The sequence below is a fragment of the Octopus sinensis genome, linkage group LG1, assembly GCF_006345805.1.
Source record: "Octopus sinensis linkage group LG1, ASM634580v1, whole genome shotgun sequence".
NCBI classification, from domain to species: Eukaryota; Metazoa; Mollusca; class Cephalopoda; order Octopoda; family Octopodidae; genus Octopus; species Octopus sinensis.
This window is the reverse complement of record NC_042997.1, coordinates 58,189,507-58,215,163: the sequence shown is the minus strand read 5'-3', so window position 1 is coordinate 58,215,163 and position 25,657 is coordinate 58,189,507. Positions and strand designations below refer to the sequence as shown.

At 35.1% G+C, this 25,657-nt stretch overlaps 1 protein-coding gene across 2 annotated transcripts in view; it reads left to right on the top strand.

Annotated features, from left to right (window-relative positions):
• Positions 1-25,657, top strand: part of LOC115219747 (MORN repeat-containing protein 1-like) — a 96,338-nt gene that overhangs the window by 23,349 nt on the left and 47,332 nt on the right. For both annotated transcript variants that reach the window (XM_036501250.1, XM_029789988.2), the window contains exons 3-4: positions 22,808-23,017; positions 24,062-24,152. In XM_036501250.1, the coding sequence (XP_036357143.1) occupies positions 22,808-23,017; positions 24,062-24,152 (301 nt within the window). The remainder of the gene's footprint in view (positions 1-22,807; positions 23,018-24,061; positions 24,153-25,657) is intronic.

The following is a 25,657-nucleotide window of genomic DNA, read 5'->3' as shown; positions in this document are numbered from 1 at the left end:
AGAGAGCACTGTTGTTCACACAGTGCTGACCCTGGTGTGCTAGTGAAAGATAGTGTTTCTTTTTAACTCCATGTGTGTTATGCTTTAAAACGTGTGTATTCTTGAATGTGATAAAGTGTAGAATTAGATTATTATTCTGCTACAGTGTTGCTGTAGTGAAGGCACATGGCTTAGTGGTTAGAGCATCAAGCTTACGATCGTGAGGTTGTGAGCTCGAATCCCGGACTGAGCTGCATGTTGTGTTCTTGAGCAAGACACTTTATTTCACATTGCTCCAGTTCACTCAGCTGTAGAAATGAGTTGCGATGTCAAAGATGCCAAGCTGTATCAGCCTTTGCCTTTCCCTTGGATAACACTGGTGGCATGGAGAGGGGAGCTGGTATGCATGGGCAACTGCTGGTCTTCCATAAACAACCTTGCCCGGACTTGTGCCTGGGAGGGTAACTTTCTAGGTGCAACCCCATGGTCTGTGTTGTGACCAAAGGGGGATCTCAGACAGTGTTGCTGCCAGGATTTGAAAAATAGGGCAGATTTTCCCCTTATTTTGTGATTTAGGAGGGATTTTTGACAAACAAGAGGGAATTTGCAGTAGTGTTCAGTGAACAAATTAAACATACTGGCAGTGGCTAAAATGCAAACCGATTAAGTTTATGTATAAATTTCCTTTTTATATGTTTGTTTCCTTTTACACAATATTAAAACAAAGGCTAAAAATTTTTTCTGAAGCAGCACCCACCCACTAATTTTATCTATGAGTCACCACTGGTTACACAGATTAGGAAGATATTTTTACAATTTTCCCTTTCAGTTTTTTTTCCTTTTGTTTGTTCTTTTTCACTTTCGTCAATCAAACATTTCTAGTTGATGATTTTATTAACAACATATTTTTAGGAAGAAAATAAATTAAAAGTATAAGCGATCAAAAGTTCAATCAAAAACCCCATAACTAACTCACCAAGGAAACAAAGAAAAAGAAAATTATGTCAAGTAATCAAGAAACTATTTCATTTACTGTCTGAACATTTTTCTAGAGATCTAGCATGATGCTTAAAAAAAATTACTTTTGAGTGTATGGATCAAGGATCAGAAGTGGCATAATGTGTCAATAAACATGAAGGTAATTCAAAACAGAGCCAAAAATTTATGACAATTTGCAGAAAAAGGAAGGTGAAACTTCTAGTGAAAATCCCTTTTTTGACTAGTAAAGGCTGGTTTGAAAGGTTTAAGAAGGACATGAATTTACACAACATAGAAATGATTGGTGAAACTGTGAGTGCTGATACAGAGGCTGCTACTAATTATCCTGATCAGTTGAAGAAAATGATTGCTGAAGGGGACTACACACCAGAGCCAGTATATAGCATTGATGAAACTGCACTTTTCTGGAAGCATATGCTTCCTAGAACTTTCACTTGTCAAGAAGAAAATCAACACCAGGATTTAAACCTTCCAAAAATCATCTGACACTTATTTTGGGAGGAAATGCCTCTAGTAATATGAAATTAAAGCCCCTACTCACACATCACTCCAAAAATTCAAAGGTTTTCAAGGGTTATGCAAAATTTAATCTACCTTTGATTTGGCATTCAAATAAGAAGATGTGAATAACTAAAAGCTTTTTCAAAAAGTGATTTACATATATTTTCTGTCCAGCTGTAGAAAGGTACAGTGCCAGACACAATATTTCCAGAAAAGCATTGCTTCTTTTAGACACTACACCAAGCCAACTTAGATGATTTTTCTGATAATGTGTGAGTTGAATATATCCCCATGACTATAACTTCATTGCTCCAGCTGATGGATCAAGGTGTGATAGCTAACTTCAAAACAAATTATATGAGAACTTCCAAACAATTTATGAAAACAATTGACAAGGAGGATAAACCTACAGTTAGAGATTTCTGGAAGAAATTTAACATAGTGGATGCTGTGGATAATATAGCTGAGTCATGAGATGAAGTGAAACCTTCAACTTCAAATAGTGCTTAGAAAAGCATATGACTATACTGTATATATAACATTACAAATTTCCTCGAGCAGAAAGTCTACATCAAATTCAGAAAGATACTGTGACACTTGCAAAGGATGTAGTATTTCAAGATATCATAGGGACAATGTTGTAGCAAACTCTATTGAATGTCCTCTCTCTATTATATATACATACGAACGTAGCAGGTAACAGCTAACCTTTGGATGCTGTTTTGGACCACATTGTGTCTATCACTATGAATGGTTGGTATTGGCACTATTTGTCTCTTACTCTATCACACGCCTGCTCCCCCCTCCCCAGCTTCTGTCATACCGGCAAGGTGTTCTCATTACTGCCAGTGGTATGAGAAAAAGCATCCATTATACATTGTAAAGTGGTTGGCAATAAGACAAGCATCCATCCAAAGCTGATAAAAAGCAATAAGAAAAGCATCTATGCCAAAGCTGGAGCACAATGCAGTCCTTGAGCCCACCAGATTCTATTAAACTGTCCAACCCATGCCAGCCTAGAACATGGATGTTAAATGATGATTTTGATGATGATGATAATGTGTATGTGTGTTTGCATATCTGTATATCTATATGTTCCTATCAATCTGTCATTTTTTTTTTATTGTTTATCCATCTGTTTATGTTGGTTTATCCATCTATTTATTTCAATTTCTAGTTTAATTGTCTACTTGTCTGTTTGTCTATCAATCTATCTTATCTATCAAAATTTCTAGACCAGGAGTTGGCAAACAATAGACCATTAACTTCATAAATAGTTGGTATAGCATAAAAAGAAAATCTTTCTATTCTTCATCTATCTATGGTTAACAAACAACAGATTTCAGTATTGAAAAATAGGGTAAAAGTTTTATTTTCATAGTGGCTTCAAATAAAGCAATGTTTTATTCTCATGTGTCTGGGAAGAGTCATTTTTTTGTTGTTTACCTTTTACTTGTTTCAGTTATTGGACTGCAGCCATCAAACAAATCAATACCTGAACTTATTATTTAAACCTGGTACTTATTTATTTTGGTCTCTTTTGCCAAAATGCAAAAGTTACAGGGATGAAATAAGCCAACATCAATTGTCAAGCAGTGACAGGGGGCAAACACAAAGACACACACATACACACATACACCTACACACATACAAAATTTCTGTCAACCAAATTCATTCACACCACTCACAGGGCTTTAGTTGACCCAGGGCTATAATAGAAGACACTTGCCTGAGGTGCCACATGTGGGAGTGACCCAGAACCATGTGGTTGGGAAGAAGCAAAATAAAAAAAGGAAAGAAAGAAAAAAACTTGAGATTCCTTCACTTAGTAAAAAATGAAAGTTTCCCCAAGTATGATATTTTATGCAGTAAAAGTTTTCACTTTCCTAAATGAATGGAATGACACAGGCTAAAACATCTCATATACCGTTGTTCTAATGACAGTCTCTCCCATCAAAGATGATGTATGTATGTTCAGCTTTTTTGCCAAACTGTACAAATGATTTGTTTATAATGATCAAATGTATGTGCTGTACATTAGCTAACTCCCTCCATCAAATCAATGCTGCCTGAAGATGTGCATAGTGTGCCACACATCAAGTGTCGAAGTGATCGCAGAGCAATGTGAGATGAAGTGTTATGCTAAGAACACAGCACACCACTCATTCTAGGAACTGAAACCATGATCTCACGATCATAAGTACAATGCCCTAGCCACTAGGCCATGCTTCACATAAAACGTTGTTTCTAAGAAAAGGAGGAATGGGCATAAAATGTTTACTTGTTCAATGAAGGAAGCATGCAAGTAAATATTGGTGTAAATGTGACCAGTACTACATAAGTTTACTTCAAAGCCACAATCATTCCCATTTAGCTTAGCTAAAAAAATGCTTCAAGCCATTTCTACTTGCCATGTCATACATGTCACAAATGAAGTTTTACCTCATTAACCTGTTAGCATTTAGACTGGCCATATCTGGCCTGAATAGTCTGTTTTATGCTCAAACTGGCCTGATCCAACCTCTCACACCAACCCTACAATGTCATTCTGAAAATAAACATCAAAATCTTGAAGCAATGAGATAATGCAATATAAATTCAAAGCAATGTGAATAAATAAGCATTACATTTGACAGAATAATATGATTACTAAAGGGCTGAATATGCAGTGGTTCTTTCATTACAACATACACCATTTAAAAAAATTAAAATATAAAAAATCAAAAACACAAGCTGTTTTTTTTTTTAGCAATATATGATCAAGGTTTCATTTTTTCATTCAGTGTAGCCTGCAAGCATTTTCAATCCAGCCTCTCTCCAAACACATTTGTCAAAACAATGTGATGACAAGCAACTGCCTTGACCTAGTCTAAGCAGTTGCTCGACTTTTATTTTTTGTTTTTGTTTTGTTTATGTTTGTATTATGTCATCATCATCATCATCATCATCAATTAATGTCCATTTTCCATGCTGGCATGGGTTTGAATGGTTTGACAGGAGCTGGCAAGTCAGAGAACTGTGCCAAACTCTGTTGTTTACTTTGGTATGGTTTCTATACTCGATTGCTCTTCCTAACACCAACTATTTTACAAAATGTACTGGGTGATTTTTATGTGACACCACCACTGGTGCTTTTTGTGTGGCACTAGCATCAGTGGGGTTGCCCTGTAACTTGCAAGAAAATAGACCCCCCAACTGGAAGAGCAAGTGATGCTGAAGGTGGTGGCTTTGTGCTGGTTGAGCAGTTAAAGTATAATAGAAAGATACTTACTATAGAGGAGGCACTTGGCTAACCCAGTTGGAAAAGAAAAGAAAGGAAAGAGAGATTCAGAGTGAAAAATTGAGAGAGACAGAGTGAAAGAGAGAGAAATAGATGGTGATGGAAATGTATCAGGACATACAAGGTACTGTGGGGGGTGAACATAAGTTGTATAGAGGGGATAGGTGGTGTTTCATAAGAATGTGAGGGGAAATGTTTAGAAGTAGGGAAGAAGTGACTGTAGCAAGTGGTGATAAGAGAAATTGGAGTGGTTAGCGGCTGGGGCTATGGTAGATATGTGTAGGCATGGAGAGTGTCCATTTATTCATCTGCCAACTTTTCTGTCTCATTGTAATCATGTTCACCAAACTAAACAATTAGCTTAGTTAACTACTATATATTCAAGATATAACCCTTTAGCATTTAAACCGGCCATATCCGGCCAAAAGTATTCTGCCTGTTTTATGTTCAAACTGGCCAGATATGGTCTCTCACACCAACCCTACAATATCATTTTAAAAATTAACAGCTTCATCATCAAAATCTTATAGCTACAAGATAATGCATGATTAGTTCAAAACAATGTCGATAAAAAAGGATTAATTTTGGCAGAATAATGCAAACACTAAAGGGTTAATGATAAAAAATCTTTGATTGTTTATTGATGAGAATATTGCAACATTCCTTTCCTCACTCTTGTTACCATTTAACAGCATTAGTTAACTGCATGTTTGGTTCACTTATTCCAAAAATATTTTTCTTAGATAATTATTTACATTTAAAATATATAATGGCATGCAATCAGAGGTGGGGGAAGAGAGAAATGAATAAGACACCCTAAGAATATAGTTCCTAAATTTTAAAATACTGCTAGCAATATTTTCCAAACATATTATGAATGTGATAGTTGCATTTATATATTTTAATCTATAACATAAAAGATATGCCAAACTTACCTGCAAGCCATATTATTTGTTGTAACACATCAACATTACTTGAAGTAATTAATGGATGTTACAATTTTAAAAGCTGGCAAATAGTGCCGAATCCCATAATTCATTGTGTTGCCAGAGCAACAGTGAAGACTTTATCTTCATTTACTGTATCTCAAATAAGTCAACATAACTAAGATTATTCTATTCCATACTTACAGGAAAAGGTAAATTTGGTCCATGAAATGGATGATAAACTCGACTTTATAGTATTCCTGTGCTTACTGCAAAGATGTATTCCCACTGTGATACTTATTTACTAATAAAACAGTCAAGATCATAAAAGTGAAGTGTCTTAACTATGTACACAGTGCAGTGAGAATGATATATGACATGCTATGTAATTTAACCCTTGGTAATTTTAAGCCTTTAGCTTTTAAATTGGCCATAGCCAACCCAAATATTCTACCTGTTTTATGTTTAAACTGGCCTGATCCAGTATCTCTTTCCTACCTTACAATGTCATTCTAAAAATAAGCAATCACATCATCAAAATCTTAAAATTATGAAACCATGCATGATTAATTCAAAATAATGTGAATAAATAAGCATTTCATTGGACAGAATAATATGAATGCTAAAGATTTAAAGTAATTCCCATTACTTTTAGAGCTGGAACTAAACAAGTTTTAAATTGTTTCAAATTGTTCCAATATGTTATGATTTCCAATATGCATTCAGCTGTATTGTTTTCACACAAATTGATAGTATGATAGCCACACAGGGAACAAATAACTATTGAACACAGCCGTAATACTTTTACTTGGACACCATTGTACTTCCTTGCTATGTTATTACCATTGCTCTGTGCTTATGCTCTGCAATTACTCTGGGGAATGGTATGATCCTCCAAAGTGTTCATGATTAACTGACCTATCTTCTTCCCTTTGTTTATTGCTGCATTCTTGAACTTAAAAAATCTTGTATTAATTTACCTCAACAGAAATTTTGTCTGTTCAACACATGAAGAGTTAAGGGATTGCAACCAAAATAACTGTCAGTGAAATATTTTGAAGATCTCCTTTCCAGTAAAATATACTCCTTCACAAGATTAGAACATTCTGAGTTGGTATTCTGTATCTATAGCACATGCTCTTGGAAAGTAGAATCTTAAATTGAAAGCAGTTCTATTAGATCAGATAAGTTCTCATTGCTTGATTTACTATTCAGTGTGATGATCTGCCAAATGCTAAACCAGGTTTCCCCTCCAAAAAAGAACAAAATCAATCATGTACTTCAAAAAATTGCACTATCTCATATCTTCGTTTTGGATTGTTGCTTCTAATAAAGAGTCAACTCCTTTCCCAGTCTTTCAAATATTCTCCAAGCTATAGCATTTGGATCTTTTATTTGCTGAAAATATGTAGTACAAAGTTTCTTAACTCCTCAAGGTGGAGTGGCTAATAGTGTTTTGAGCTTGTATTTCCATCATTCATTACTGAATAAATGTTCTTGTAACTCTTTTGACAAAGGGAGCTAAAGCTAAATTAATTTGCCATTTGAAATGGCAAATTAGAAGTGAAGTTAAATGATAAGCAAGCAAACACGTTTTGACAGTATACAATTTGTTTCATATAAATGTTATTTATTGCTAAAAAATTATCATTTATGGTGGCACTCCTGGAGTGTCCAGCATTAGGAAAGGCACCCAGCCGTAGAAACCATGCCAAATCAGACTGGAATTTGGTGCAGCTCTCCAGCTTACCAGTTTCAGTCAAGCTGTCTGACCCCTACAAGCATGAAAAGTAGATGCTAAATGATGATGATGATAATGATTATAAGGACTTTTGTCAGTTGCCGATATAAGAGGGATTATCTTTAAAAAAATTAATTGTTTGGTGTTTATAGGAAAATTACATCAAAGTTAAGCATATTACTTCTCATTTGCTTATAACAGTTAATTCATAAATTGTTAATGAGTAATTAACAATTAATTCATCACGCAAAGCCACACCAATAATATTCTAGATTAGATTCATGCTTTTGCTCAATGTAACTTAACTTTACAAAATACTTTCTCTTTACTATCAGTGTTATTGGAACAATTTCATGATCTACCAATTTACTGCCGTGACATATCATTTTCATACTATATTTAACTTAAAACTTTTCACCTTCTGTAACTTGGGCCAAAACTTCATAAATATGTTTAATCTAGATTTGTGTTTGCTCAACTATCATCAATCATAATTTGTTACAGTATATTTACACATGTTTGTTAGTACACAGTTGGATCATTTGCATACGGCTTTATAACTCTTTTATAGAAACACTTGAAATGACTTTTCCAATCTTTGTTAGACTGTCTGTTATTTTTAGCATTCCACTTTCACATAATAAGAGGCTGTTAATAAGATTAGTTTCCTATTATGATCCATGAATATATTATTGAGTGAATTTAATATCTATGATGAATTTCTCATCTTTTGTGTGTGTGCAAGCACTTGCCCAGCATACCCAGAATACACACCTCTATAATGCAAAAAATGAAGGTATTAAAAGTCAGCACAGATAATCACTCATAGTGAATGGTTTACCTCACGGTATTGTTTAACAAGCATTCAATGTTTCATTGCAGTTTAAAGAGTTTCAGTGGGCAAAGATTAGTTGTCAAAACTGCAAAAAAACAAAAAAGAATTTATTTATTCTTCTTACATATTGAGTCTTTTATACAGTTATTGTTTAATGTGGTTGTTGATAGGAAGTGTATCTCACCATAGAAAACATGTCCAAAGGAACATATGAGCAGGACATGAACTTTGAAAGCTGCACTGCTAGTTACCAGTCTAGAAGGATAGTAACTTTAAATAAAAACTGATACCAGACAGAGATGACTTGTACTTTTCTTCACATGGAACAACCTATTTAGTACTACAGTAAGATATACATAATGCCTTACTTGACCAGATGTTGTTTAGCTCCTGATCAACCCTGACTATCTGACTGAACTTGCAATTAAATGCATTCTAGCCATAACCAGCCTGTCTTTTTAGGAGTATGTCAGACTACATTGTGTCCAATGTGTTCTTTCATTTCCTTATGTTGTATAGTATGATTCTAGTAGAATGAGCAACCACATATAGAATTCCTCACAAGCCAATTTTCTCTTACTGTATGTGCAAGATGAAGTGGACTGTGATGCCACTTAGCCCATGGCAGCTTGGGAAAATGAATATAAAATTTTGATGATAATATCTATGCCAGCATAGAAAAATGGACATAAGTGCAGCAATAAAAATGGCAAGTAGATTATGCTCATAGGAAACCCACATATACAAAATCACAAAAAATTGCATCATAAAGACTAGGATTTCTTTCTAAAGCCAGGGAATACTTCAGGCCTGATCAGTTGTTCAACTTCTAGAAAGCTCAAGTATGAACCATATTGGAGTACTGAATATATATATGGTATGATGGTGATGCTGCAATCACATTCTCAATTTGACAATGATTCACACTTTAACTTGCTCACAAATGTCTAGTTTCAATTTCTTTGCTTCTTTTATTGATATTACAATAGCCTCGACTCTTCTGAACTAACTAACTGCATGTGCTTTCTATCCAGATACACCCAACCCCTTGAGCTTTACTCTTCTCTCACTCTTACGGTGCCTGTGTTTCATTTTCTGTATTCTAAACTAAAATCTTTGTTCAATTCTTTCCTAAGACAGCAAACACCTGAAATTTCTTACCTGACCATTCTTTCTGCAAATATTGACCTCCAAATGTTTTACATCAACTACATTAATCTCACCAATCTGTGATGAACACTTACTGTCCTTATTCATTTGGCTAGCAAAAAAAAATATTTTATAACAGAAATGGAGACAGACAGGTTGCATTTTTATAATAGAAATAAGTTCAAATGTTTTGTGGACTGAAAGTAAATGAAGGAACAGAGAGAAGAGAATGAGTGTATATGAGACAAAATGATAAGTAAATGACTGGTTTGAATCACTGGACTGTGGTCAAGAAGGTGAATAACTTTCAAGAGTTTTCAATTGATCATATTGATCCTAATACTTTTTTTACTCTGGTAGTTATTTTATTAATCAATATAAAATTGCTAAGTTACATATTTGTACACAAAACCATTTTTTATCATGATAATTGTAAACACATGACATGGATACAGATACATACAGATGCAGACACATGCTTGTAAATAGATGCAAAGTCTAAATCTTCTTTTTCAGTCTCATGTGTTTACACTAAACATACAACTTTGTTTAACAAAGCACTTACAGCAAATCATTACAAAGATCTAATATTGTTGCTAAGCGAAAACCTTCCTGTCCTCAGCTAGCAATAGAAACAGTCATTTGTGAGAATTCAAGAACAATAGATACAAGAAGTGGTAAAGCTAAACCAATCTTTAGTGCCATGATTGAGGGTTGGTTTTTGTCTTCTTTGCAATAACGAACTGCTTATTCCAGCTGTCTTAAACATTATGGCTGTTTTGTCTGCTTTGGGCATTCCTTAACATATAAGTGAATGATAGAATAAATAAATAGACAAATTAAACAGTCAGCATTCTCTCAATAACTACAGACATTATTGTGACTATTATGATTGTGATGGTCATAGTAATAATTATGAAAGTGAAGAGGGTGAAAATAATGACAACAACAATGATATTGGTAACCATCAAGAGAAAGCAGATGATGATGAGAATAGCAATGATAATAACAATGATAGTATCAGTGGAAGTAGATGATATTGGTGATGATATTTTAAATGCATGATTTTAAAGTAGATAGTTATGTTGATGATGGCAGTAATGTTAGGGATGCTGGAAGTGATGATAATGACGATCATCATGGAGGCGGTGGTGGTGTTCCTGGTGGTGGTATGATGATAGTGATGGAGGATGGTGGTAATGATAACAACAACAACATTGATTATATGTTATTTTATTTATTGCAATGGCCAAAAGTGATATGGTAAATATGATGAGGTTAATCATTCTGTAGTTATGGTCAGTGGTGGCTGTGATGGTAATGGTGATGGCAATAATCGTCATCATCATCATTTACCATCCACTTTCCATGCTAGCATGGGTTATATGGTTTGACTGGGACTGGTAAGCCAGAGAGCTGTACCAAGCTCCTGTCTGATCTGGCTTGGTTTCTAAGGCTGGATGCCTTTCCTAATGCCAGCCACTCCAAGAGTGTAGTGGGTACCTTTTTATGTGTCACCAGTACGGGTGCCTTTTACATATCACCAAAGGTCTCAATCACTTGTCATCACTTCCATGAGACTCAAAATCTGAAGATCATGCTTCACCACCTCATTTCATGGCTTCCTGGGTCTACCTCTTCCACAGGTTCCTTCGACAGTTAGAGATCAGCATCTTTTTATGCAGCTGTCCTTGTCCATATGCATCATATGACCATACTGGTACAGTTTTCTCCCTTGCACACCACGTCTGTTACCTCTTATGCCCAATTTTTCTCTCAAGATGCTTGCATTCTGTCATATGTGCACACTGACATTGCACATCTAGCGAAGATGGCAATAATAATAGTGACAAAGAGGATAATGATACCAAGAGAAACAATGCAGACAATTGGTGTGCTGCCAGTGGTAGAAATAGTATCTCTGTTATTGTTTATCATGATAATAATAACAGAATCACTTTATCCAGCTGTTTCTCATAACCCAGCCTTCAGCGGTGAGGTAATAAGTTAGTGAATTTTAACTTACCTTCCTGTGTTGGTAAAATAAAACACTAGTCAAGCAGTGAAGTCGATTTGATCCCCCATCCCCAAATTTCAGACCCTGTACCTATGTTAAAAACAATAATTATGATGGTGGATTGGCAGAACTGTTAAGGTGTTGCTAAAAATGCCTTGAAGTATTTGTTTCAACTCTTTACATTCTGGGTTTGAATTCTGCCAAAATCAACTTTGCCTTTCTTCATTCTGGGATCAATAAAATACAGTACCAGTTAAATACTGGGTTGATATAATCAACTAATCCCTCTTCTCCTAATTTGTGGTCTTGTGCTTATGTTAAAAAGTTATTATTATTACTGATAATTTTTAACACACCAGACAACATGTGAAGCAGCATTTCATCCATCTTTACACTGTGAATTCAAATTCCACTGAGGTCGACTTCGCCTTTCTTCCTATCAGGGTTGATAAAATAAGTACCAGTTGAGCACTGAGTCCATGTAATTGACTAGCCCCCCCCCCACCCAAATTTCAGGCCTTGTGTAAAAATTAGAAAGGATTATCATGATATTATTATGATATTGGTTCATGATATTGGTTCAGCAACATTGTTAGAAATTCTGAAACAATACCTTGCAGTATTCTTTCCCACATTTTATGCTCTAAGTTCAAATTCAGCTGAAGTTAGCTTTGCTTTTCATCCTTTTGGGGTCAGTAAAATAAAGTGCCAATCAAATACTGGAGCCAGTGGTATCAACTTACTCCTTTCCCTCAAAATTGTGACTTTTGTGCCTAAATCAAAACCATTTACGAACATCAGACAAAATGACTTATAATATTTGTTCTGACTCTTTATAAACCCTTTCTCAAATCCCACTAAGGCCAACTTTACCTTTCATCTCTCAGAGGTCAATTAAATAAAGAACCAGTTAAGGACTGAGGTTGATGATATTGACTAACATTTTCCCTTAAAAAATTTCATAATTCCACACTCACATCATTTGGCTGGTTTAGAGGCAAAAAAAAAACTCCCTGCACCCATTTTGTCAACTGTTTTCCAAGCAAGGTAATATTTTCCTATGGTCAAACATGTTCTCACAGAATATTGGAAAGGAATGACCCTGCTTGTATGACAATTATTTTACAACTATTATACAATGTCAAGACAAAGTAACACAAACACACACACAAACACAACACACATATATACATACTCCTATGACCACCATCATCTCATTATTATTATTATTATTATTTGAAGAAAAGGGTTTTTTAAAAAATGGATTAAAACACAAACACACATACATACTCCTGTGACCACCATCATCATCATTATTACCATTATCATTTGAATAAAAGAATTTTTTTAATTAAAAAGATTAAAAATAAAAGAAGCTGCATCTATTTATTTTATTTGAGTCCAAGTATTAATTTTGCAAAGAAGTTACAATGAAGACAATTATGATTTTGATTTTGTCTGGGATTGGACAAATGTGTCTGTTAATTGCAGGATATAATTCTTTTATTGTTCTGTTTCTTCAACTCAAAATGTTTAGATGCATCATAGCACATTTTATGTCGTTCAGATCAATCTAGGCAATAACTTTCCCAAGCCGTTAAATTAAGCTACAGACTTTTGTGATTTGACCATACAAAAGAATTTTTATGGAATCTGATCATCTTGCATTTGAACAGCATATCTTGCTCATCTGCACTAAATTCACAACAGCATGCTTTCAATGCTGGAGATATCACATTTTTCTAAGATTTTAACAACTGATATCTTATCTTGCTGTTTTATGTTGCAGATATTGCACAGACAGCACATGTGAAAGACTTCAAGTTTCAAATAATAATAACAGCAACAACATTTTTTTCTGAAGGGAGGGATTAGTTGATACCCATTGGTATTTGACTATTTAGCCCCTCCACCAAAATTTCAAGCCTTTTGCCTTTAGTAAAAAGAATTATTATTATTATTATTATTATTATTAGTAGTAGTAGTAGTAGTAGTAGTAGTAGCAGCAGCAGCAGCAGCAGCAGCAGTGGTAGTAGTAGTAGTAAGGTGGTGAGCTGGCAGAATCATTAATCATTAGCACATTGGGCAAAATTCTTAGCGGTATTTCGTCTGCTGCTATATTCTCAGTTCAAATTCCACCGAGATCAGCTTTGCCTTTCATCCTTCTTAGATCAATAAATTAAGTACCAGTGAAACGCTGGAGGTCAATATATAGTCCCCTCCCCCACAGATTTCAAGCCTTGTGCTTTTAGTAGAAAGGATTATTATTAGTAGTAGTAAGGCAGCAAGCTGGCAGAATCATTAGCATGCTGGACGGTTTGCTTAGCAGTATTTCATCCATGGCTATGTTCTGAGTTTAAATTCCACCAAAGTTGACTTTGCCTTTCATCCTTTTGGTGTTGTCAATAAAATAAGTATTGGTCAAACAGTGGGGTCAATGTATTCAATTTAACCCTCCCCTAAAATTGCTGGCCTGAAAACATTATTATTATTATTATGGCATTTCATCCTTTCAGGGCCAATAAAATAGGTACCAGTCAATTACTGGGGTCAATGTAATCGACTAGACCTTGTACCTTTAGTAGAAAGGATTGTTGTTTTTATTATTATTATTATTATTATTATTATTATTATTATTATCTGAAAGAAGTGAGCTAGCAGAATCATTAGCACACTAGGCAAAATGCATTTTGTCTATCTTTACGCTATGAGTTCAAATTCAACTGAGGTCAACTTTGCTTTTCATCCTTTTGTGGTTGATAAAATAAGTACCAGTAAATCACTGGGACTGATGTAATTGACTTACCCTCTCCCCTAAAATTGCTGGCCTTGTGCCAAAATTTGGAAATATCATTATTGCAATTATTATTTCATCCTTTCAGGGTCAATAAAATAAGTACTTGCCAAGTACTGGAGTCGATGTAATCAACTAGTCCCCTCCCCACAAAATTTCAGGCCTTGTGCCTGTAATAGAAAGGATTATAGTGACATTTGTCTCCTTCATGTGCCTTCTAATGCATGCAGTGTTGTTTAAACGTTTCATATCAGCCCTGACATTTTAGCTATGCTATGGGTCAGAGGTTAGATTCTTGTCAAAGATGACACACCTATAATCATCCCATCTTATTTTCAGATGTAATATAGTTATGACTGTTTTCCTGTTTATTATAGTGGTCAGGTGTGATTTGAAGCCAATTTGACTGCTATTTTAGCAGCTCAGCTGGCTGTATAGAAGTTTCGTGTGTTTCCTATGTCTTTGTGTTCTATGTTTTTTATCTTTTATCTTTTACTTGCATCAGTTATTAAGTCATTAGTGGCCATGCTGGAGCACTGCCTTGAAGAATCTTTAGTTGAATGAATCGAGCCTAGTACTTGTTTTTTTTTTTTTTTAAAAAAAGCCTAGTACTTATTCTGTTGGTCTCTTTGCCAAACTGCTAAGCTACATGGGACATAAACACACCAACACCGGTTGGCAAGCCATGGTGGAGAACAAGCACAGACACAAAGACACACCCATGCCAGTATGGAAAACAGATGGTAAAAGATGATGATATATACAATGGGCTTCTTTTCAGTTTCTATTTATTAAATCCACTCACAAGGCTTTGGTTGGCCCAAGGCTATGGTAAAAAATGCTTGTCCAAAGTGCCACAGACTGGAACTGAACCCAGAACCATGTAGTTGGGAAGCAAACTTCTTACAACACAGCCAGACCTATATATTTTTAGGAGAGAACACTATCAAGTTATCTGTACTCTATCAAATAATACTATTTTTTTTATGTCAGGATATATGATGCATAGAATTTTTTTTTCTTTCTGTATACGATTTTTAATTCTATAATGTCTATTGTTAATAATTCTTAGCACTTCAAATACTATACAAGGAAGAAGTGGCAAATTTGAAAGCTCGGATAAGCTCTAAGGATTCTGCGTGTTTAAACATCATTGTTGCATGCTAGCAATTATAACGTCCTGATTGTTGCAGAATTACTGACATTTGAATAATTTATAAATACATTCTGTTATTCTTTTACTGGTTTCAGTCATTGGACTGCAACCTTGGTGAACAACCATCTTCAGAGATTTTCATATCAACCCAGTACTTATTTCAGTTTGGTACTAATTTTATTGATCTATATTTTATTGAATTGCTAATTTAAACTTCTTCATACAAAACTTTTTGTTTTGCTCTGATAAACAACATAAACACATACACAGACATGAATACAGACACCTGTGCATGCACACACACACATAACTTCTTTCTACCAATTTCACTCATAATGCATTGGTTGGCCTGAGATTAATGTAGAAGATACTTGCCCAAGGTGCCATGCAGTGGGGTTGAACCCAAGACCATGCATGTGATTGCAAAGTAAGCTTTTTAACCCTATGAAAGTACCTTTAGCTACATAAGGAAATTTTAATTTCCTATATCAAACATACTCCTGACACTTATTTAAGCTGAAAACGCCCAATAAACAATTTTCTCTACATTTTGATCATTTAAATATCAGAGAGCTAACTACTCTGATCTTCCACATACATTTTCATTCTCTGTCTCTCAATCCTTTTATTTTGACAGTTCTCAGTCTCTACTCCCAAGCAATATTCTGTTCAGAAGAGATTGATATATTGACAAAAGGTCAATCTTTATAACAATCTGTCTTTAATAATACTACCTATGTCAACTGCATAATCTGTACATAATATATTGCTCTTGATTGGTTACATTTTTAAGATAGTTTCTTTGGCCAACTATTTTAACATCCTTACAGATTTACCTTAATCTTATTCATATTTGCCTGATACTCACCAGTTAGGACATTGTTGTGTTTACATCTTTAGTCATAACAAGGAATTCATACTCTATGTATTTTCTTTGCTTTTTTAACTAGTGTACTGTTCTTCTCTTCAGTTGTATGCTGTACCTATTTGTCTCCTAATCAAGAGAAAATAATATATTTTTACTTGTATATTAATCAAAGTGTTCAGTATTATAGACCCATTTCAACCTGTCTTATCATTTGGTTTCACACTGAATATTAGATAACAGGATGGAGATGGCCAACACATGTATTTAGATAACTTCCCTGTCATATATCTGGTGCAAAACTGATTGTAAGATTGGCTTAAATCAATCTATAATACTGTACATTTATAATTGTAATTATCTTATTATAATTTTCTTATTATTAGAGGCTTTTTCTCCTTTAGTGTATTGTACTCAACAGACTATTCTTGTTTTGTCAAACCATATCCCACTCTCATTCAGTCAAATTTTGTCTACACTGGATTTACTGTTGTGTATTTTTATCTTATCACAAGCATTTTTGCTATGTTTTTTTTTCTTTTTGCTCAATTTATAATTTACTATATTCAAAGTTACACTTAATTACTGAGGCTGCTAATTATCTTATTTGATTTTATATTTAGTTATGATCCTAATATCGATCTGATTTAAATAGTTTTCTTCATTTTTATTTGCTATATATTGCCAACATTAATTTATTCCTAACTATTTCAGAAAGTGTTTTTCTAGTTATTTTTTTATTCTTAGATTTTATTTTAATCTTGATTGTTATTGTTGGCTTTATATTTAGATGTCTGACACATTTCTCAAGACCCTTGTGTAGATTTTATTAAATGTTTTTATTAAATGTTTTTATTAAATTGAACTGTTTGGAGAAGGACCAACTTATTGTCATTGCTTGTGTATACAGATGTTTCAAAGATTTAGCATATGCAAAAATAGAATATTTATAATTAGTTTAGTCAGGACATCAAAATTCCAATTGCTTGAAGTTTATGACACCTAAACTGATCTATTCCCACTATTTCATTGGTATAAGCTAAGATTTATGATTTCCATATGAGGTTCATTAAAAATACATTATCTAAAAAGAATTATTACTTTACACCTGTTTGACACAGCAGCTACAGGCTGGACGAGGCCTCGTGGCAAGCCTCACACCAGATTGATAGACATGATTGGGGAAGATCTCCAGAGGCTTGACATCACTTTAGAGGATGCAGAAGGGCTGGCATGGAACAGCCAATGATGGAGAGCACTGGTGACCTGGTTGGCTCTACACAAGATGACTCCTTTGAGACCAATAACTTGGAATGACCCCAGCCCCACAAGCAAGAGCATGAAGCCAAGTCAAGCCAAGTTCTGTAATAAGTATTACATGGGTCCAGATTCAATCTTACTAGATAGAATCTTGGCCAGGTATTTTCTGCTCTAATCTTAGGCTGACCAAAGCCTTTGTGAGTGGTTTTGGTAGAGAGAAGCTGAAATAAATATGTAAAAGATAAAAGATACTTTTATTTTTTACTTGTTTCAGTCATTTGACTGTGGCCATGCTGGAGCACCACCTTTAGTCGAGCAAATCGACCCCAGGACTTATTCTTTGTAAGCCTAGTACTTATTCTATCGGTCTCTTTAGCCGAACCGCTAAGTTACGGGGACGTAAACACACCAGCATTGGTAGTCAAGCGATGTTGGGGGGGGGGGGGGTGACAAATACAGACACACAAACATATTATACACACACACATACATATATACATATATATGATGGGCTTCTTTCAGTTTCCATCTACCAAATCCACTCAGAAGGCTTTGGTCAGCCCGAGGCTATAGTAGAAGACACTTACCCAAGGTGCCACGCAGTGGGACTGAACCTGGAACCATGTGGTTCATAAACAAGTTACTTACCACACAGCCACTCCTACGCCTATATAGTATATGAACATCCAAAAAGTGTCATTACAATAGAGCAAGCTGACTAAAAATTATACGTTTTGTACTTTTAGTACTTTTAGATTTATTGCAGTCATGTTTGACATATAATACATTCAAATGTAGGCTTTTATTAACTCTGTTATTAGTAAAGAGAAATGTATTTGTAATGCAAATGTTTTGTATATTTTCTGAAACTAATCTAACCTTACTGAACCGAATCTAACTTATCATTGTCATAGGTTAGGTTTTGTTAGGTGGAGTTAAATTACTTTTGAAAAATATACAAAATTTATGATCATACTCTCTCTTTATAGATTTTATTTTCAGCTGCATTTTTTTTTTATCAAATTATAGACTTTTTATATTATTAATATAGAGAAGTATATTTAATTTCTAAATTAAAAATAAAGCAGTGAACTGGCAGAAACGTTCGCATTTCATCTGTCTTTACATTCTGAGTTCAAATTCCGCTGAGGTTGACTTTGCTTTTCATCCTTTTGGAGTTGATAAATTAAATACCAGTTGCATACTGGGATCAATCTAATCGCTGGCCCCCTCCCCCAAAATTTCCGCCCTTGTCTCTGGAGTAGAAAAGAATTTCTAAATTAAAGCTAAAATCCATTACATGCAAATGTCTTCTATGGTTCACTTGTTTCAGTTATTGGACTGCAGTCATCCTGGGGTACAACTTGAAGGATTTAGTCGAATAGATGAACCTCAGTAATTTTTTTTGTACTGTTACTTATTCTGTTGGTCCCTTTTGCTGAACCATTAAGTTACATGGATGTAAATGAACCAACACCTCACCAGCAGTGAGGAACACACAGCACAAAGATACACACTCATACACACACACACACACACACACACAACAGGCTTTTTAGCTTCTTTTAGTTTCTGCTTTCTAAATCCACTCACAAGGCTTTGGTCAGCCTAGGGCTATAGCACCAGACTCTTGCCCAAGGTGCCACTCAGTCGGACTGAACCTAAAGTCACATGGTTTAACCACACAGCCACACCTGCATGTGAAAGGTTTAAAAATAAAAGGCAGCATTGCACACACCACAGTTATCTGTGTAATGCTATGTATTGGGTGAATGACTGGATAATAGGAGAGTGACAAAAAACCAATCAACATTTCACTACTACACATCCTATATATTATTTGTTTTACACCACTTTCTTGAACATATACCTTTTCTTTTACTAAAAGTTTTAGCACTCCACACCTTCCCCTCACTAACTTCTTAATTCATCTATTATTTAAATTCATTCATTTGTGAAGCAGGAACACCTGTTGAATGATCTCAAGTCACTAAGCCTATATGTGCAATCATTAATGAAAAAAGAATATCAAAGATATACTTGTTTGACCTTCTTTCAGCTAACTTTCAGTCTACACTTTTTTTAGCCAACTCAGATTTAGTGGCCTAGCAGTGTTGCTTCAAAAAAGTACAGTATGATCTTCTTATGCTTTGATAGTTGGTCAGTGGTCCTGGAAGGGTAGGACTGTTTATGCCCCAACCTAAACAGGATTTCTTCAGATTTCTAGAGACATTACTAGGAAACTCTCTCTTATTAATCTTGGTGAGTGACTGGTATGACATCTTAAATGAGTACAGAGATTGTGGAGAGTAGCTAACAGAAGAGAGGGAATAAAAGGTCTCGTACATCCACTCAAATAATCTCTAACAGGTATCACATGAATTTTCTGAATATACTAATGTGGACTTAACAAACCACAATGGATCATTCATGACACATACAGTTTTCATAAGAGTCAGCTAGTCAATTATAAAATAAATTGTCCATAATTAAACTGGAAACTTCATACATCATTCCCAGCACAGAAAGGTTTCAGAGATGAGATGAATTGGTTTAGATGGAGTTGACAGGTACAAATTATTAATTAGAGAAAGTGGGTTTCACTAAAAAAAAATTAGAGTAAACTCTATCAATTTTAGCTGCTGAGTAGAAAAGGAAAACAGAAAAGATATTGCATACAACATGTTTATGGTTTGAGTTGACCTTGACCACACCAAGGATATATTGTTTATGCTACAGTACATGCTCGGAAACACAACTCAGAAAAAATTGTTCAATAGGCCTAGATTGTAAAGGCACTGTGTGACAACAAAGGCTGCAGCATGTGTGAGCTATCTGATTTCCTGTAAATGTGAGCAGTTTTTCAGCAGTACTTTGCTAAGTTGTTCACAGGGAACAAAGAACTGACGATAGATATCAGTGGTCTATCGAAGTTCTTGTTTGAAGATGTTGAATGCTTTAAAACCAACTTCAGCAGATGAAGTAGCAAACATGTTGAGCAACTATGCAAGAGTCAAATTACCAGAACTATATAGTCAGCTCTACAAATGTTATTCTTACAAGCCTGATTTATTTGCAATCATCTTTAGCATCTGTTAATTGCAACTGGCAGCATTGGTGACAATGCTGAGAATGGACTTGCCCAAGGAGTACATAATAGGTAACTTCAGGTCTATAATTCTGTTCTACTCGAAATCAAAGATTTTGGCAAAGGTTCTTGCAAAGACATTGACACTTTTTATCTTTAGTATAGTCAAAGACGCACAAAAATGTGTAGTTCCTGGCAAATTATCCATAACAACTTTCGCCTTGTACAATATATTGTAAAGTGGTAAAGTGGGCTGAGAGAGGAAATCAAGAGAGAAAGAGTGAAGGAGAGAGAGAGAGAGAGTTAAAGTATGGGTTGAAGGAAGAGATGAGTTGGAAGTAGAAATTGTAATAAAATTCTTGAAATAGTCAAAATAAATATATATATTTTTTTATAAATTTATTTCCATATCATTGTCATCAAATTACTTTATCATTAGAAATAAATATTGATGATAGCTAAGTTAACAAGTGACAATCATTTAGTGCTGATGTCAACCATCACTCACTTGAACTGAAAGAATGAGAGAGAGAGAGATAGAATTGCAATTGACAAAGAAAGAATGAAAGAGCAAGTGTTTAAGTATCATGTGACCAAAAGAACAGATGACATAAATATTGTATAGATTTCTATAATACAAATATTGTCTGTGTTGTTAAAAATTTTCTTTCTAATCATATGATTTCAGTCCATTGTGCAGCACCTTGGGCAAGTGTCTTCCACTACAGCCCTAGGTTGACCAAAGCTGAGTGGATTTGGTAGATGGGAACTAAAAGGAGCTCATCCTATACATATATATATATTTCTGGTGTGTGTGTATCCCCTTGTCTTAACATCATGCAGTGTTTATGAATGAGTATTGTTCAATTCCAGTCTTCTGTGAGAACATACCTAGCCATGGTGAACAATTACCTTACTTGGAAATAGGTGAGACTAGATGACAGGAAAAGCATCCAGCTGTAGATAATCTGAACTCACTGAATTCTATTTGGCCCATACAAGCATAGAAAAGTAGACATTAAAAAAATGATGATGATGATAATGATGACGATCATCATCATCATTAAACAATGTTATTTTTATTGATAAAATCCTCATCATCACCATTTAGTGTTCATGTTCAATGCTGGCATAGGTTTCACAGTTAGACAAGATCTGAGGGTTCTATATTTAAGAGATGGGGAATTATGTACATTATTTACATTTGACAGATATATGCCTACGGGCATATGGCGCAGTGGTTAACAGCGCAGGCTACTAACCCCAAGATTCCGTACATGAATAATAATAATAATAATAATAATAATAATAATAATAATGATGATATAATAATTACATCAAAAAATACCTCAGGAATGAGAACCCAGGTTCGAAATTTCCCCAAAACACGTGATGAAGGCTGGGGGGTATATCAGCCAAAGCATTGTGTTAACAACAAACAAGATGAGGACAAATATCTGTCAAATGTAAATAATGTGAATAATGTAAGATCTGAGGGGTCCAAGGATAGCATCATGCTTCAATGTCTGCTTTTGTATGGTTTCTATAGCTGGATGCTTTTCTTAATGTCAACTAGGCACACTTTTTGTGTCACTGGTACAATTGAAGTCACTATGCAGTTGGCAATACTACAAACCCCAAATGAATGGAGGGTCAGTTTTATGTTAGTGAATGAGGGATTGGAATATGAGAGAAGGCAGGTGAAGAAAGAGAGCAGTTTCATGCAGAAGAGTTGCATGGTGACTCACATCTAATAGCAAAGGGAGGGAATGATTAGTAGGAAGTGTAATTATCGAAAGATTCTGAATCAAAACAGCTGTCAGAGATGTTGTCATATTTTATAATTAATGAGTAATTTTATTAATTACCTCTCTATATTCTCCTTATTCTTTAAATATATAATGAACCACGGTTTATATGGTTACCTTATAGTTGAACTTTCTATTGATTGGTAACTAACCAATATTTTCGTTGGATCTATGATCCCTTAATGAGGTTTTCTTTACTTGATACTATATATATATATATATATATATATATATATATATATCAATGTCTCATTCTATTTATTATATAATTTATAAATGTCCTATTGTTTCTGTCTACCCCTCTCTATCCTATCACAAGTTATCTTCTTTTCTTCAGCTCACTTTTGCACAGCTGGTTTTATAATAATGATAAAAGGATTGAGTTTTATATTTTTGTATTTCTTCCTAGGATTTGGAACATTAACATTAAAAGATGGAAGCTATTACAAAGGAAACTTCTATAATGGGGAAATAGAAGGCAGTGGTTTTAAATATTTTGCTAGAACACAAGATAAATATACTGGAGAGTTCAAAGCAGGAGAACTTCATGGGCAAGGGATAATGGAATATAAAAATGGTTTCGTTTATGATGGAAATTGGTGTGAAAATAAGAAAGAAGGTCAGTATTCTTTATTCATAAAAATGCCAAAATTTAATAGCAGTTGAGGCAGTGGATTGGCAGATTGACAAATGTATTGTAGTATTTTAGTTATTTTTGTATATTCTGAGTTGAAATCCAGCAGTGTCTTCTTTGCCTTCCATTCATCCACAAACAATAAGATAGGTATTAATAATGCTGCTGATGACCAAATTAGCCCTTTACCATTCAAACCAGCCATATCCAGTCAAAATATTCTGCCTGTTTTATGGTCAAACTGGCCAGATCTGGCCTCTCCCAACTACCCTATAATGTTATTATAAAAATGAACAATCACATCATCAAAATCTCAAAGCTGCAAGATAATGTGTGATTAATTGAAAACAATGTGAATAAATAAGCATTACCTTTGACAGAATAATTTGAATGTTACAGGGTTAAGTATTCTCCTTTTAGGCACAAGTATGGCTGTGGGATTAAGAAGCTTGCTTCCCAACCATGTGGTCTTAGGTTCAGTTCCACTGTATGTATCTTGGGCAAGTGTGTTCCCTTACAGCCACACAGTGACCAAAGTCTTGCAAGTGAATTTGTTAGACAGACACTGATAGAAACCCATTGTCATTGATTGAAAGCTTCTTATGACAGCATGAAATTATAATATTATCACTCATTTTCATTGCCATTTTTAGCAAATGCAAAACCAGTCACCTATGCAAAGTGAGCTTCTTAAACATACAGCCATGTCTGGGATGAAATATTTGACTGATAACATCAAAGATTCAGCATCAACATTGTTGTTGCAATGCTACCATTGCCATCATCATTGTTGTTGTTGTTGTCAACATCATCGTTGTCTTGTTGTCATAGTTGTCGCTGTTGTCATCATCATCATCATTATCATCCTCATCTTCATCATTGCCATTCTATAACCATTTTCCATATTGGCATGGATTGGATAGATCATCATAATCTAAGTCACTTCTTATTTGAAGTTGATCCCCTTCATGAAAGACTGAAGAAGTCTTTCTTGTATGTTAAGATAATTTCTTCTGTTTTTATTCCAAGGATATGGAGAATTAAAGTTTCCAGATGGTTCTGTATACAAAGGCTACTTCCATAATCACAAACGACATGGCACAGGAACATTTGAAATGAAGTAAGTTTGTTTGTTTCACATATTAATCAAGACTTCATTGTTAGGTACACTAGCTTAGGAATTGACAAGTTATTCCTAAGTATAAAAAAACCTTGGTAGCGCACAATTACTTCAATATCTTTTAAAAGTTGCTCAAGATTAGCCATTTTGGATCTAAAGATGAACTCAAAAGCTAGTTCAGTAATTGGGGCTCCAAGGGAGCACCACACTGATGAAGGAGGGATCGCAATTGAGGGGAGGGAGTCAACAAATATTTTAGTAGTTTGTTCATGCAAAGTTAGGTGGTTGAGGAGCCAGAGCTGGCATTTAGAGCTGTTGATACTAAGACCTCTATGACCAAGTTTTTCGATCATCATCCTCACAGTTGCAAGCACCTTGTTGGGAGGGCCTCCCAAACAAGCATCATCAAGGTACCAGGCATTTAGGTCTTGGTCGGACCCTATCTTGATTAACATCATCAATACCCAATGCAAATAGAGCAGGACCAAGTGGATCTCCCTGTTGGTCTCCAGAGATAGATGGGATGAGGTAGTCACCAAACAAGAGGTAGAAAGGCTCCCAATAGGCTTGCCAAGCAAAGTGATAGAATGGTGGGGAATTCTCCCTTACTGCGCAGAGGATGACATCTTTACTGATGGAGTTAAAAGCATTCTTAAGGTCAATTTTGAGGATGACCTTTGGGGACTCAGAGGGCAAGTTGGTGAAAGTCCTGATGGCATGAGCAGCAGCCTCACAACCTAGCTTTGTACCCAATCCTAGCTGAATAGCGGAAAATTCCTTGGTCAGGCAGTTAGAAACTAAAGATAGGTACACTTTTGCTGTGAGCCATCGCAGAGTACAACCAAATACTATGGGACAGAGGTCACCTTTGAGCCCCAAAGAACTGGGGACGAATGTAGGCAAGAACACTCTCAGACAAGAACAAGTTTATGAACTGTGTTAGGTTCTCCAAGAGTTAGCATCACCAGCTGTCTGAGATACCATCCTTGAGATGCTGAGGTCAAAAGCCATTGATCTCAGTGCCAGAACCTGCTGGAAAAGAGTCAATTGCCCTCCTGACATTGTCAGGGTTGAAGATGGGTTGCAGAAAACTTGGTGGGTCAGGCCAGTGTAAGTGATCATCTGGAGGGGCCAGAGGATGTTACTCCTTCAATTGGTTGAAGGAGTCTGTGGTACATGAGATAAGAGGGGACAGAGAGGAAAGAAGGCAAACAACCCCTTTAATGTCAAAATTGCTAAATTTGGCAGCCTTTTTTAAGTTACATGGTTGACTATTATTCAGGGTTGAGCTGATGACTGACCTGAGATGAACAGTGGTTGGGATAGATTCAAGCAGTTCGAACTGCCATTTCATGTGGAGGGAGACCAAAGGAAACAGGAACATAACTTAATACAACATGTGCAAATCCAAAGAACCAGGGATGGCATTTTTGTTAGCACAGCTTTATTATGTTTGGCTGCCCTTTCAACCACTGGAGGGAAAATAAGCTTTCAGCAAACCAAAT